The following is a 15,184-nucleotide window of genomic DNA, read 5'->3' as shown; positions in this document are numbered from 1 at the left end:
GGCAGAAGGTTCTTATGTAACTCTGAGCAATATGATGTAAGTATGCAGAGGAAAGTAGGCAGATTTGTTCTCTCTCTCTCTCTTTCAGTTTTAAACTTATGATCACAAAGCCTATACTCTCTCTTTCTCTCCTGTCCTTTCTCCCTCCATCCCTCTGCCTCTCCCCTTTTCCCACCTCTCATGCTTCCTCTTCCTCTCTCCTTTCCTTTCCTTTCCTCCTTTCCCTTCCTCCTTTCTCTCTTCCTCCCTCCCTGCCTCCTCTCTCTCTCTCTCCTTACTTTCCCTCACCTCCTTCTCCTTCTCGTCCGCCCTACCTCCTCTTCCTCTCTTTCTCCCTCCCTCCTTGCTCTCTCACTCTTTTCTTTTCCCTCCCTCGTTTTTCTCACCCCCTCTCTCTCTCTCTCTCTCTCTCTCTCTCTCTCTCCCTCCCTCCCTCCTCCCCTTGTTTCTTCTCTCTTGGATCCTACCAGTTGTACAGTTGGCCCGGCCAGCCGGTGTCCACATGTTGAACCACTCTGCTTTTCCAGCTGTTGTTTTCAGCTAGACACACACACATACACACACACACACACACACACACACACACACACACACACACACACACACAGAGTCAGGACAGCTGGCTACCATATTGGTCGACTTGTCCTGTACACTTGTTCTATAAGGGGGATTTTGTTTTCAGACAGGATTTACAATAAACCCACGTAATAAAAAAAACCTAGAACCTGTAAATAAAATCAAACCAGTAGACATACAAATCACCTCAACATGCACCTTAAAAAATAGTTGGTAAAGGACCCAATAGTTCCATGTAGTGCAATAAAAAGTCTACAGTGAATAGTTTACACCTCAAAACATCCCAAACATCATTGAAAAGCTAATGTCAGACAAACGGGGGGATTAAGGCCTGGACACGCAGGCTGATAATGTATTCATTTATAATTTGAATGTGAAAAAAGTTTGCGTACTGCAGCTTTAAGGCTTTGTTAGCCGGCATGACGGCCAGTGACAGGCTTTACGGCTGATGACTCTGTCCAGCTCCGGTCCCACAGCAGGAATGTGAGCTATGTGGCCTAATGGGGCCACGGGAGGCTTAGAGGTCCAGCGGTGCGGCCGGGGACCAGACTGGGAACGAGTCTCTAATGTGGCCAGGCAGACATGGTACAGTGCAGAGAGGGTGCTGTAATTGTTATGGTGTCAATGATACCTGCTCTCCGTGTCATGACAGGCAGTCAAACCTGCGGCTGTGACAGCTTCTGCAGAGAGGACTCAGTGTCAGTGATTCTAACTGGTTAAACAAACCACTGCAACATGTGATGACACAGTCTGACAGAGTTTTGACGGACGTGTGTGTGTGTGTGTGTGTGTGTGTGTGTATTCTTGTATTTCTATACTTATGACAGCAAAATGTCCTCTCAAGAATAAAAAGAAGAGGACAAAGTGAGGACATTTTGCTGCTCCTCACTTCTTTAAGGGGCTGCTTCCGGATTTGGGTTTAAGGTTAATTAGGTTTAGATTAGGGTTAAGGTTAGTTTAGGGCTAGGACTTGGGTTTAGGGTCCAAATTAGAATTAGGATTGGATTTAGAGTTATGGTTTAAATTAGGGTTGTGTTTTAAGAACTGATTTATAAGATGTTTGTCCCTTCCTAATAGAGTAATGTGTTCTAAATAAGTGATTTAATGCTAGAAATGCCAATGACTTTTGAGGGGCTAATTAAATATACTGTGATTATAAATGCTATTTCTTTGCAGGATTTTTCACAGATACTGGGTCATTATATGGGACATTTTGAAAACTGAGAAATTTCAATTCTAAAACACAAACTCAGCTGACCATGACTTGTCCTCTCCAGTGTTGAAATCTGCTTGTTCCTCCCTACAGAGAAATGTGTTTTAAGTTTTTAGTGTTTTAAAAGCTGATTGTTACTTTCTACAGAAAAAGCTCCAGCGACCGACGCTGAGGAGGTGCAGAAGGCCGACGTCTCGTCCACAGGACAGGGCGTCATCGATAAAGACGCTCTGGGGCCCATGATGCTGGAGGTAGGTCTGGAGACTGATCTCCCACCTCTGTTATCATCTTAGGAAGTAAAGGGCTGCAAGGGTCAAAGCCACAGAGTTTGGTTTGGAGACACGCAACAACAACACCAAGAGTTTAACTCAAATATGCCAATTTAATTTAATCTAACCAAGAAATTGCGACATCATTAAACAGCTCTCTGTCACAGCTTACGGTGGCCTGTAACTGACATAAATAATCACATAAATCATAATAAATAGTCACATTTTCCCAATAGAGAGGAGGAAGCTAGCTAATTTGAGCAGAGATCCAACAGAAAAGTGAAGCTGTAATATATAACTTTGCTTAATACTGGAATAATAATAATACTGTATTGTCATTTGCTTTGTATTAATAAACAACACTATCAACCCCTGCAGATACAGTATATTATGGTCATTTTGTGCTATGGGGCATTACAAATCTTACTAGTTGCACCTTTAAAGATACTGAATATCGGCACAAAATGTCAGCCTATAAAAACCTGTATTGGTCAAACCCTACTTATAATGGTAATAATGAGAATAAGAAAGACTTTTTTTTACTTTTATTAATTTAGCACGTAGCAAAATTGAGTTGCAAACTGCTTTACAAGGTATAAAAAATATGAGCCTTGAATAAAGAAGAAGGCAGAGGAAAATACTAAATAATAAACAAGGGCAAATGCACAGAATAATTAAAACAAAAATAAAAACAAAACACAGATGAGGGGGTCAAGTAAAAGCAAGCCGAAACGAATCCTGAATTCTCTGTTTCAGCAGAGAGGAGGAATGTTGTGGTGTCCAGACCCAACACACACTAATGCAAATCGTTTTAGTTAAATAAACTTATAGCTCAACATGGGGCTGTAGGCCGGAATTCACCGCCGTTACGCCATCTTGGACCGAGCCAGCCGGGCCGGGGTCGACTCTCATGCAAATACATTACTTCTGACTGACTTGCACACCCAACATGCCACCGACGCAGCAGTCACACAGTAGTGTAAGTAGTAAAGTAGTGATGGAAATGAGTCTTGCGAGAGGCTGCAGGTGTTTCTTATGAGTGTCACTGTCTGAAACATGCAGGCCGGCACATGTAGCAGGTAGAGTGACTCGCTCCTTTCTGGCTTTAAATGGCGCTTGGCTCTGCAGTGACGTACAGAGATAACACTTCCTCTGGCTGGCGTCAATGTTTTCATCAACTCTGTGTGTGTGTGTGTGTATGTGTGTGTGTGTGTGTGTGTGTGTGTGTGCAAGCGTGTGTGTGGTGACGTAGCAAGGGACCTGAGTAAGTATAAATACCTCGCTGAAAAGCCAGATTAGAAAAAGGGGGGAGGAGCCTGACCACACACACACACACACACCATGCACACACACTCACACACACACTCACACTCACGCACTCTCTCTCTCTCTCTCTCTCTCTCATGCACACACACACACACGCACACACACACACACACACACACACACACACAGTCCAGTCTATATATAGCCCCAACTCACCAGCCGCAACATTGGCCGAGGTGTTTGCTTAGAGTCCGATAGATAAACTGCAGGCAAGCCAAGTTTCAATGGACTCTATTCTATTCTATTCTATTCTATTCTATTCTATTCTATTCTATTCTACTCCAAAATTATGCAGGTTTGCAGGCAGATATACTGCAGGAGGGTTGTGCAGGCAAAGGGACAATTCACAGCCGGAGCGTATGTGGAAATTGCTGAGTTGACAGGAATGGGAAAAATACACACACACACACACACACACACACACACACACACACACACTGCTAGAGAGGTTTGCTGCAATACCTTGAATCATGGCTTTGCATTTTATTTGTTACCATACTTTTTAGATTTTAATATCTAATATATTTTGAACCCAAGTTTCACCTCCTCTACTCATGGAGTCCAGTCAGGTTCAGTTAACGCTCTAATTAATGCCCACTCTCTCTCCTTCCTCCCTCTCCTCTTCCTCCCTTCCTCCCTCCCTCCCTCGATGTTCCCTCGTCTCCCTCTGCTGCCTCCTCTCCTCTCCCTCCCACTGTCCTTACACCTTCTTCCTCCTTTCTCTTTCAACCTTCCTCCTCCCACTCTCCCTCTACTGTCTCCTCTTCCTCCTCCCTCCCCTCTTTTGTCTCTCACTTTCTCCTCTTCCTCCTCCCACTCTCCCTCTACTGTCTCCTCTTCCTCCTCCCTCCCCACAACCTTCTCTAATATCGCCTCTCCCCTCCTCTCTCCTTCCACCACCTCCTCTTCCTCCTCTCCCCTCCTCTCTCCTTCCACCATCTCCACTTCCTCCTCCCTTTTCCTCTTCTCCCCCCTCGCCTCCACTGCCTCTTCCTCCTCCTCTCTACCATCTACCATCTCCTCTTCCTCCTCCTCTCCTTCCACATCTCCTCTTCCTCCTCCGTCCCTCTACGATCTCTTCTTCCTCCTCTCCCTCGTCTTTCCTCTTCCTCCTCTCCCTCCCCTTGTCTCCTTTCCTTCATCTCCTCGGTCTTCCCACTCTCTTCCTCCTCCCTCCGCACAACGTTCCCCAATATCTCCTCTCCCCTCCTCTCTCCTTCCACATCTCCTCTTCCTCCTCCCTCCCTCTACACCCCCCCCACCCTCCTCACCACCCCCAAGGCCCTGGACGGCTTCTTCTTCGTGGTCAACATGGAGGGCAACATGGTGTTTGTGTCGGAGAACGTCAGCCAGTATCTGCGCTACCAGCAGGAGGAGCTGATGAACACCAGCGTCTACAGCGTGCTGCATGTTGGAGACCATGCTGAGTTCATCAAGAACCTCCTGCCCAAGAGCCTGGGTGAGAACCGCAACATGGGGGAGGGGCGTGGTCGGGTGGGGGGGGGGCGAGGTCATTTTTTGCTTTTTTCAGTGGAGAGACTGGAAAGATTGGGAGAGAGAGGGATGACATGAGACAAAGGTCCTCAAATTTAGGTTAGACTACTGTGACACAGTAAACTGTCTTGTCTTTATCCCTAGTCTCTACTCTAAAACATTTTGAGTTGTAGCTTGAGAAGAGTCAGCTCAGTTAACCTGAACAAAGAGTTTTTGGCTTTGTTAGCTAGCTAACAAACCAGCAAGCTAATTTAGCAAAGCAAGTAATGTTAATGTTCACACACAAGTCACCCAATGTTGGCTACTATGCAAATGACATGTTAACAAGACATTGATAGAGCTAGATGCTTGGGTTTGCTAGCTATGTCACAAGTTAATAACAAGTACAAAGTCGTGACAAGTAACAAGACATTATCCAAACAACAAAATCAAACAGATGGATCAGCGAATTAATCAGTTCCCTGTAAAAACCTGCACAGAAGTGCCTATGCCATACTGGTGAGACAGCAGAGTAAGTGAAGAAATCCAATCAGCTTCTCTCAGCCGTTGTTGCCAAGAGCTGTGGACCTCCAACATGGCCGCCAGAGGGCACGTAGGTCACCTGAAAGCCTCTATAGCAGGGGTTCTCCAGAGCCCTGCTGGGTTTCTTCTCTTCCTGGTAGTTAATTACATTCACCTGGTGTAATCAGAGGCCGAATGAGACCTGGGACATGAATGTAATCTAAATAGATAAGAATGGCGATGACGCAGCAAAAAGGCCACACCTACAAAGTGCGGTACAAATGCGAAACCCAATTTAGTTTGCATGATCAAAACAATATATCAGCCTTTTCTGTGGCTGCTTTTTCTGTGTTCTAATAATTGATGTGAAATGTGGTGTAAATAATTTGGTGTTACCTTTTCACAGTTGTCAAACAACAGCATTTTGAAGTCTCAAAATGCTAACATGACAACTCTCTTGCATGAAAGTTAGCTAGCTTGTTAGCATTTTGTGACCTCCAGATGATTAAATTATAATGATCATGCAGTTGTTTGAAAAACGTGAAAAGATTATGGGCAATTAACAATACCATATACATTTCACATTGATTATTAGAACACAGAAAAAGCAAACCACAGAAAATGCTGATTTATTGTTTTGCCCTTAGAAATTGGGCGGGGCACTTTGAAACGTCACACCATTCTTATCTATAGAAAACCAGCGGGCCTTAGGATTAAGAACCACTGCTCTATTATAGGATAGTTTTGTGTTTTGCGGTATTTATATTGGTGTATCTGATGCCTAAAAATGATCCCTAACTGGAGGTTATATTTACACACCTTTCTGCTTAATGCTAGGCTACATCGCTGCTTCTAATTTAACCTCTTCGGTGTGGCTTCCCTCTCTCCGTCCTGCAGTGAACCATCGGAGCAGCGATTCGGCCAATAGGAACAGCCACACCTTCAACTGTCGCATGCTGGTCAATCCCCACGGCGACGGCGAGGCCCGGCCGGCCTCCGACCAGCAGGACGCGGCGCAGCAGAAGTACGAGACCATGCAGTGTTTCGCCGTCTCCGAGCCCAAGTCCATCAAGGAGGAGGGGGAAGGTACAGCTCTTTGACATCTTCTCTCATTGGCTCACTCTCTCTATATCCTCCATATCCCTATATCTTTCACTCTGCCTTTCCTGCTCTTTCTCTGCTTCTCTCTTTCCTTCTTTCGCTCTTTTTCTTCTTTGTCTCTCTCTCTTTTGTGTCACTGTCTCTCATTTTCTCATTCTTTAGTTCCGTTTGTCCCTTTATCTTTCTCTCTCTTCTCTTTCTGTTTTCTCTTTCTTTCTCCATCTCTCTTGCTCTTTCTTTTTCTCTCTCTCTTTGTCTTTCTCACTCTTTCCACATCTCACTTTGCCTTTCTCTGTCATTTTCCCATCTCCCTCTCCACCCCCTTTCCCTCTCTCCTGTGTCCTGTCCTCCTTTCATCACCACTCCCCTCCACTCTTTCCTCCCATCCACAGAGAGAGACTAATTAGTGTGTGGCACTTTGTCATCTTCCCATCTCAACTTCACACACACACACACACACACACACACAGCCAAACACACACACACACACACACACACACACACCAGGGAAGGGAATCTGTCTAACAGTCTAATTTTAGACCTCCGCCAACCAGATATTTTGCCAATCTCTGCCCTGACAGGAGAAGGGTGGCTGGTAGACAGACTGAGGGTTCGGGGTTGAGATTGAGGTTGAGGCTGAGGCTGAGGTGGGGGTTGCAGTTTGGGAGGGAAGTTGAGGTTGAAGCTGGAGTTAAGGTTGAGGTTGAAGCTTAGGTTGGGGTATGGTTAGGGTTGAAGTTGAGGCTGAGGTTGAGGGCAAGTTAAGGTTGAAGATGAGGTTGAGGCTGGGATTGAATTTGAAACTGGGATTGGGGTTGAGGCAGGGGTTGAGGCAGATTGTGTGGAAGAAGGTGGATGGGAGATGTTAGGCTGCAGTTGAGGTTGAAGCTGGGTTAGGTTTAGGGCTTTGGTTGAGGCAGATATTGAGGTTGAGGCTGAGGTTGAGGTTGAAGCTGAGGTTGAGGTTGAAGCTGGGGTTGAGGTTGAGGCGGATATTGAGGTTGAGGTGGATTTTGAGGTTGAGCCTGGGGTTGAGTTTGAAGCTGGGGATAAGGTTGAGGCTGGGGTTGAGGTTGAGGCTGAGGATGGGGTATGGTTAGGGTGGAAGTTGAGGCTGAGGTTGAGTTTGAAGCTGGGGATAAGGTCGAGGCTGGGGTTGAGGTTGAGGTTGAGGTTGAGGATGGGGTATGGTTAGGGTGGAAGTTGAGGCTGAGGTTGAGGGGAAGTTTAGGTTGAAGCTGAGGCTGGGATTGAGGTTGAAGCTGAGGCTGGGATTGAGGTTGAAGCTGGGGTTGAGGGCTGGGACTAGAGGCTGAAGCAGGGACAAGTACCAGGGTTGGGCTGTTCAGATCTATGATTTTGATGATTCATTTACAGTAATATTAACTGATGAATGTTAACTTTTTGATCATTTTGTAAAGTCTCTCTTTCAGATCATATACATATATACAGTATCTAAACCTTCTTGTGTCAGCATATTGTTTATACCAACAAGATTTGAGAGCTAGGGACAGACAGATGGACAGACAGGTGGACAGACAGACAGACAGACAGGGGAATAAGGCAGACGGGCTGCCTTCTTAATGAGGAAGGTGTTGATGGTATAACAGGTGGGGAGCCAGAACAAGACCACCCGAGAGAGAGAGAGTGCACAGAGTTACACACACACACACACACACCTTTTGAGGTGTAAACTGCCACCAAGGGAATATTGTGACAGTCACAGTTGTGATCGCACTGCTGTTTTGTGGTATCTCTCCCCCTCAGTACAATTCATTTCATATAGGCCTAGTACTGTATGCATGATGTAATATTTTCACTTGAAACAGGTGTCTGGGTAGATTTAGTTTGTCTGAAGCACATTGTAATGCTGTTTGCAAAACCGCTATACAAATAACAATTATTTTATGTACAGTAGGTATTATTGTAGTTGTTGTCCTAATTAGTTTCATTGTGATTATAGTGTCAAATATGAATCGTCCACTAAGAGTGCTGCATTTGATAAAGTCAAATAATGTTCCTTTGTGGAGGGAAATAAGTAAACTCAACTCAACTACAATGATGATTTCATATTTGATTAGTATGTCAGTGAGTCAGAATCATGGCAAATGATCAGTTAGGTGGGTGAATGATTATTTTAACCCATGTACTCTATGCAGATTTCCAGTCTTGTCTGATCTGCGTGGCGAGGAGAGTTCCCATCAAAGAAAGGCCGGTGATGCCGAGCTACGAGAGCTTCACCACCCGACAAGACCTTCAAGGTAGGGGTTGGGGGGGTCTACTGTTAATATGTAGTGGTAGATCAATGCAGCAGTTTTCCAATATGTTATATAATGGTGTCGTCCACCTTTGATATGATGGATTAGCTTGGTTACTTATTTATTGTGTAATTGGTCCATTTTTCACACTGGTTGTCTATGGGAAGCCCTTAAACTTAATTTATTCTAATGCGATTCCACACAAGTATGCATGAATAAATTGTTCTTCTTCTTCTTCTTCTTCTTGTTCTTGTTGTTGTTGTTCTTCTTCTTCTTCTTCTTCTTCTTCGTCTTCGTCTTCTTCTTCTTCTATATCCTGAGTTTCCATGGAGAGTTTTAGTGTCACATGGACTGAATACTTTTTCACAGGCTTTTCCACCCCGATAAGAATAACATTTCTGAGAGAAACACTGAATCCTTGTAATTTTTGGGATTTTCTTCACCAATATCATTGGATTTAAAGAAATTGGCACAAAATATTGGCTCTCTTGGCAGCTTCAATCCAAAAATCCAGTATCAGTATCAGCCTTCAAAAACCACATTGGTCGAACCTCATTAGTACGGATCACTGTCCCTAACTATTAGTATTGCTATTACAGCCCATTCCAACAGACCAGATTACATTAGGATTGCTAACAAGCTCATTTTTTATCAACAGAAGTGCCGGTAAAGTTTTTCTTTCGCCACTGTGTGATTTTATTATTTAATTGAAACTTTATTTGACCAAACTGTACAATTCAAAATGAAAATGGATGCTTGTCGTCTCCTCAATACGCCGCCCTGCTGCTCCGTAACAGGTGAACATCTAAAGCATGACAGTAACCTTTTAACATCAGTGCCATCTCCGACCCGTCCAGGTAAGATCACGTCGCTGGACACCAGTCTGCTGCGGGCGTCCATGAAGCCGGGCTGGGAGGACCTGGTGCGGCGCTGCATCCAGAGGTTCCACCTGCAGAATGACGGGGAGATTTCCTTCGCCAAGAAACACCAGCAAGACGGTGAGTGGGACGACCCGGACCTTACCTCGCAACCTACAAATAACAGACTTAACTGGAACAAAGAAGAAAAACAGAGAGTGATACAAAATGGTGCAAAGTGTAAAAAAAAAAAAAGACGAAGAAAAAGAAGGTGCTCCTTGGTTTGGAATATGTAACTGAAAGAAACAAAAGTCCAAGGCACTCTTCTTTGAAAAACTTTAAAAAGCCTTTATGTTATGGGCTCATCTAGGGACATTTAAAAACACAACACTCTAACCTCTAAACTCCTTCAAACCTTCAAACTTGTTGGAGTGTTTTAAGTGTTTTTAAATGTCCAAACACAACATTCAAACAGAATTAACTGGTTGTTTTTTTTTACCCAGGGAACGTTTGCCGATCTTGCCTGATATTTTTCAGCAGCACCTTGTTTCACATTCATACAGTTCCACATGTTCACATCTGGGAGCTGAGCGTGATGAAGGATATTGCAGCCAAAGAGTAACTGAATTCAGAGAAACTGAATTCTTTAAATTCCTTTGGTTCTTTTTGATTTGTGCACCTCGCACCTTGCTGCGAGGATGCAACAGATGTTTTACCCAGCAGACCTGTACAACCACAGTCACTACGCACAGCTATAGTCTTGTACTGGTTCATTGGAGTTATGTTAAGTTGGGGTTTCAGTGCCTTAGAATTTCTTTGAGGATACAATGATAGATTAGGGGTGAACAATGCATTCATCCCACCATGCTGGACGTTTTCCACCATATTGCTCGCAACTTTGAAATACCATCGATTCTTTGGAATTGCTCAAATTGGAATATGTTCATCTCTAACTTTCCTTCACAATTACTCTTTGTTTTCTGGGGAATTTACTTGTAGGAAGAATTACATGTTTTCTGTCTAGCTCAGTACTCTTCAATTATGCGCCACCATGACTCAAGAGTCTGCAGGTTTTCATTCCAACCAAACTGCAGACTCTTGGACCTTGATGGCAAATGATTGAAAACCCCCTGATCTAACTCCGTTGCTTTCTCTGTTTGGGGTTTTATTCTTAGGAAGTGTAACTTTTTTTATCCGTTTCTTTTCTGTGTCTTTGCAGTGTTGAGGCAGGGCCACGCGTTCAGCCCTCTGTACCGTTTCTCCCTGTCGGACGGGACCATCGTCTCGGCTCACACCAAGAGCAAGCTGGTCCGATCCGCGGCCACCAACGAGCCGCAGCTCTACATGTCCCTGCACATCCTGCAGAGGTACGGGTCTCTGCCTCTGTCTCTGCCTCTGACTGCGCTGCAAAAAATATCCATCTTACCAAGCCACAGTATTGAGTCTTAAAGCTGTGAAATACAAAACTGTCTCCTAAATTAAAGTGATTGAGCGTTCTGTCCAGAGAAAGCTGGACTCACCAATGATGGGTGAACCTCTTCACCACCTCCACCCCACCAGACACTAAGAAGGAGGCATTTAGGTCCGAGGAGTACACAGATGAGTGTCAAGTTACATGATTTCTGGGTAATGAAGTACTTCAATTTCCGGTTGTCTCTAGCTGCCACTTGGGGCCGCTAAAGTGTGAAGTTGCTCTTTACAGCTCTAAAATGTTATTCTTGGCTGTGACCAGCAGTTAGTATAATTCATTCAGTCGGTCAGTCTGTCCCACAGCTTTCAAAAACTTTACTGCACGCGGCGCAGCATTTTCTGCCGTTCTTTTTTAAGCTTCTTGTCTAGTTTTTCCCAAAGCTGGTTGTGTCTGTGAAACAAGGAAAGACGCTATTTTGACTTGTGGGTGTACCGTATTTCCTCTAATAGTGGCCTGTAGTCAATTAAAAGCCGGGTCTCCGATAATGGCCGGGGCCGTGGTCGACACGAACAAATAAAGGCCGGCCTCAAATACAGGCCGGGGAAAAAAACAAAGGAAAAAACAGCAGTGGATACCGGTAAACTCCTGGTGCCTGTTTGTAACTGTAGTTTGTAGTAGCGTACAAGTGCCACAAGACGGCTCGGCCGGCGGAAGTCTCTGGAGCGTGCCGTCGTCGATTACCGTAATTATCGTAATGCATTGCAGTAACAAAAAAACGTCTACCTAACGAACCCCAACAGAAGCAGATCAGAAAACAAGGAGGCTTCGTACTAAAATATGAGCAAATATACTTATCAAACAGAGGGAATTAGAAATAAAGGCCTGTCTCTAATATAAGCCTGCTTCCAATAAAGGCCTGGTACCCTCTGCAGTTGAGGTAAATAAAAGCCCGGGCCAATATTAGAGGAAATACGGTATGTATCTATACACAATAAAGACAGAAAATCAACATATTATATGATCTCTGCACCAAGATTTCAGTTTCCGAGTGAATGAATGATGATACCCACTATAAACTCCATAGACACGCTAAGTCCCTATAGTAATACTATCGGAATATTACAGTGATTTTTCGCTCTTTTAGGCTGCATTTTGCTCTGCAGCCTAGTTTATCTGTTTTGTCAGCTCTATAAAGGAATATATAGCCGAAAGTAAAGTTTTTATTGTGCCAGGAGTTCAGTTTCCTGACTGAAGCGACAAAATGTGACGTGACCGCCACGCCTTCTCAAAGCGCCAAGCTGCTTAACACAAAATCTGTCAGTGGGGTGAGATTATTCCCCTAATTTCCTCTGCAAATCAACTTCTCAGGAATTTTCCTGATTCAAGCGTCATTTACGTGATACTTAGTGGAGTGATTTGCCTTGTTTTAAGACGGTGACATCTGTTTATAGAAAATTATTAGAATTAAATGTAACTGCATTAGAAACAAGTGGCATTATCTCACCCCCATTAGCAGAATTTTACAAGATTTTATGAGAGGATATGAGACTAAATGGCTAAAATGGATATTTTTTTTGCAGTGTATCTCTCCCTACTGCCTTTTCCTATCAGCCTGTGTGTCTGTCACATGTTCTCTTACAGTGTTTGTACATAGTTTCCCTCTTGATTTGGACAAAGAGGGGATACTGTAATATGGATTAGGAACAAAGAGCCTGTTATTCAGAACCGTTGCCATATGTGTAGACCAAAACTGACACAAGTACTACCAGCCAGTCCGGTCTACAGTACCCCATTCCTCCCTCCCACCACTGGGACCGGCCGCGACCCAACAGACGTCCAGCCGTTGGTATGACCGTCCCGGGTCGGGAATTGGACAGCGGTCAGAAAACAATGCCAGGACTGTTACCCGGAGCATTCGGGGATCAACGGCGTGAACTTGGCCTTTACTTACACAAGTTTCACATTCAAAATTGTCGCTCCGGCGTTCGGCACAATGAGAGCTTTGTGTGTTTGGTGTGAGCCTGAAGCCGATCCATGTTTAAAGCTCTCTCTTTCTCTGCTCCAGCTTTAGGCCTTGTTATGTGATTGTTTGCTTAGTTGAGTACACTACTTTAGAGCTGCTATCTGTTTTGTTTTATGAGTTATGGCATGAGTGATGCGACTGGAATGGTGAACAGGACAGTTATTTAGCCTATCCATAGCGTACTGAAGAACTTTTCTTATTCTAAAATGCTATGCAGTCTTTTTTTGGGGAAAAAACCTGAAATTCATCATTTAATATCTGTAATATATAAAGGATTTAATCTGTAAAAACAATGCCATTTTGTCAACTAACGACTTATATACGACTAATTTTTAAAATGTTGTATAGGCGGATATCAGGAGTACTATTGTGATACTGGATGACAAACATTGAATTTTGATTGACAAATACAAATGTTATTTCTGTTCCAGGGAGCAGAGCATGTGCGGCATGAACCCAGACGCATCTGGTGGTCAGGCCATGGCCAAGGCAGTGAGCGGTGCGTCCTCCATGACCCCACCCAGCGCGGGTGGCCCCTCCCCGTCTCCTGACGCCACCGTCAGCAGCAACACCCACCACCCCGGCCGCGGTTTCGGGTGTCAGGGTGGCGCGTCGGGCCGGGCGCCCACGCCTCAGGGAAGCAGCCACGCGCTCAAGCTGGGTAGCCCTTCGTCCCAGGGAAGCCCGAGCATCACGTCGGCGGTCCAGGGTGCCGTGTCGTCTCCTCGCCACCGCCAGAGCCCCGGCATGGTGGCCAGCAGCAGCAGCAGCCCCCGCCTCCCCCCTCATCCCTCCGGCCCTTTCTCCCCGGCGGCCGGCCTCCACTCCCCAGCGTCGGTATGCAGCAGCACAGGACCAGGAAGTGGCCATGGGTACAGCAACAGCTCCCTCAGCGCGCTGCAGGCCCTCAGCCAGGGCCACGGGGTTTCCCAGGGACTCGCCGAGGGGCAGTCACCTGACAGGGACCCGGCCGGCCTCCAGAGCCCCCTTCACAGCAGCAACAATGCTAGCCAGCTAGCCAAGAACAATGCTAGCTTGGAGGCCGACATATTTGGAAGTTTCGGGGAGCAGCAAGACTCGGTGTTGTCCCAGAACCAGGAGGGGGAGCAGGGGGAGGGGAATGACGGCGTCCCAGAAGGCTTCGGGGGGAACGGACGGCTAGCGGAGCTCAGCGACGCCCCGAACCGCCTGCTGAACAGCAAAGGCCACACCAAGCTCCTCCAGCTCCTCACCAACAAGTCTGAACACGCTGAGTCCTGCTCGCCACACGGCACCCTGGGGGACGACCAGAACTGTAAGGACCACATGGGCGGAGTCGGGGGGGTGCCAGGGGCTGGTTTAGGGGCGGGGCATAACAACCACTCCACCTCTTTAAAGGAGAAACACAAAATTCTGCACAGGTTGCTGCAGAACAGCACCTCGCCCGTGGAGCTCGCCAAGCTAACGGCTGAAGCTACTGGAAAAGACCCCATCGGTCCGGAGTCGGCCGCGGGGGACAACATGGCCGCCCTGGGTGAGCTGGTCGCTAAACAGGAGCCGGGGAGCCCCAAAAAGAAGGACAACGCGCTGCTTCGCTACCTGTTGGATAAGGATGATAATGGCGTCCAGGAGAAAGGCATCAAGATGGAACCTGCCGACGGCTTGAAGATATCCAACATTAAGACAGAGCAACATGAAGCTGGATTCAACATGGCCGACCAGGTGAGTTATTATGATCACTCATTATAGTCAACGTTACGTGACTTCTGGGTAATGAAGTCCAAACTTTCAAAACTTCAAACACTTAACCTCTCGCTGCCATTTGGGCCGCCAACATGCAAAATGCCCTAGTGCGGCTTTAAAGGGAAATTATGAAATCTATGATCTCTATCAGCAACCAGTAGGAACTGCAAAAACATTGACTCACCCCTCCTGCCTTGTGGCCTGTATTTGTTAATGTAAGACATAAACAATACAAAAAAGTCACATTTTCACAATGTAGAGGAGTAAGCTAGCCAATTAGAGCAGAGATCCAACAGAAACGTCTAGTGAAGAGCTGATATATCACCATGCTAAAACGCTTAAGAACAAGGCTTTTGAGCATTCATAGCTGAAATGACACACACATTTTTCTTTATTTTTGCTATTTTTCACATTTTAGAATAATAGTAAAGAC

At 45.6% G+C, this 15,184-nt stretch overlaps 1 protein-coding gene across 1 annotated transcript in view; it reads left to right on the top strand.

Annotated features, from left to right (window-relative positions):
• The window catches only part of LOC139910179 (nuclear receptor coactivator 2-like), a 59,265-nt gene that overhangs the window by 29,069 nt on the left and 15,012 nt on the right, over positions 1 to 15,184 (top strand). Inside the window, exons 4-10 of the mRNA XM_078287529.1 lie at positions 1,937 to 2,040; positions 4,666 to 4,843; positions 6,277 to 6,465; positions 8,640 to 8,741; positions 9,596 to 9,736; positions 10,815 to 10,962; positions 13,461 to 14,730. Coding sequence (XP_078143655.1) covers positions 1,937 to 2,040; positions 4,666 to 4,843; positions 6,277 to 6,465; positions 8,640 to 8,741; positions 9,596 to 9,736; positions 10,815 to 10,962; positions 13,461 to 14,730 — 2,132 coding nt within the window. The remainder of the gene's footprint in view (positions 1 to 1,936; positions 2,041 to 4,665; positions 4,844 to 6,276; positions 6,466 to 8,639; positions 8,742 to 9,595; positions 9,737 to 10,814; positions 10,963 to 13,460; positions 14,731 to 15,184) is intronic.

The sequence above is a fragment of the Centroberyx gerrardi genome, chromosome 13 (assembly GCF_048128805.1).
Source record: "Centroberyx gerrardi isolate f3 chromosome 13, fCenGer3.hap1.cur.20231027, whole genome shotgun sequence".
In the NCBI taxonomy this organism is placed as follows: Eukaryota; Metazoa; Chordata; class Actinopteri; order Beryciformes; family Berycidae; genus Centroberyx; species Centroberyx gerrardi.
This window is presented reverse-complemented; position numbering and strand designations above follow the sequence as displayed.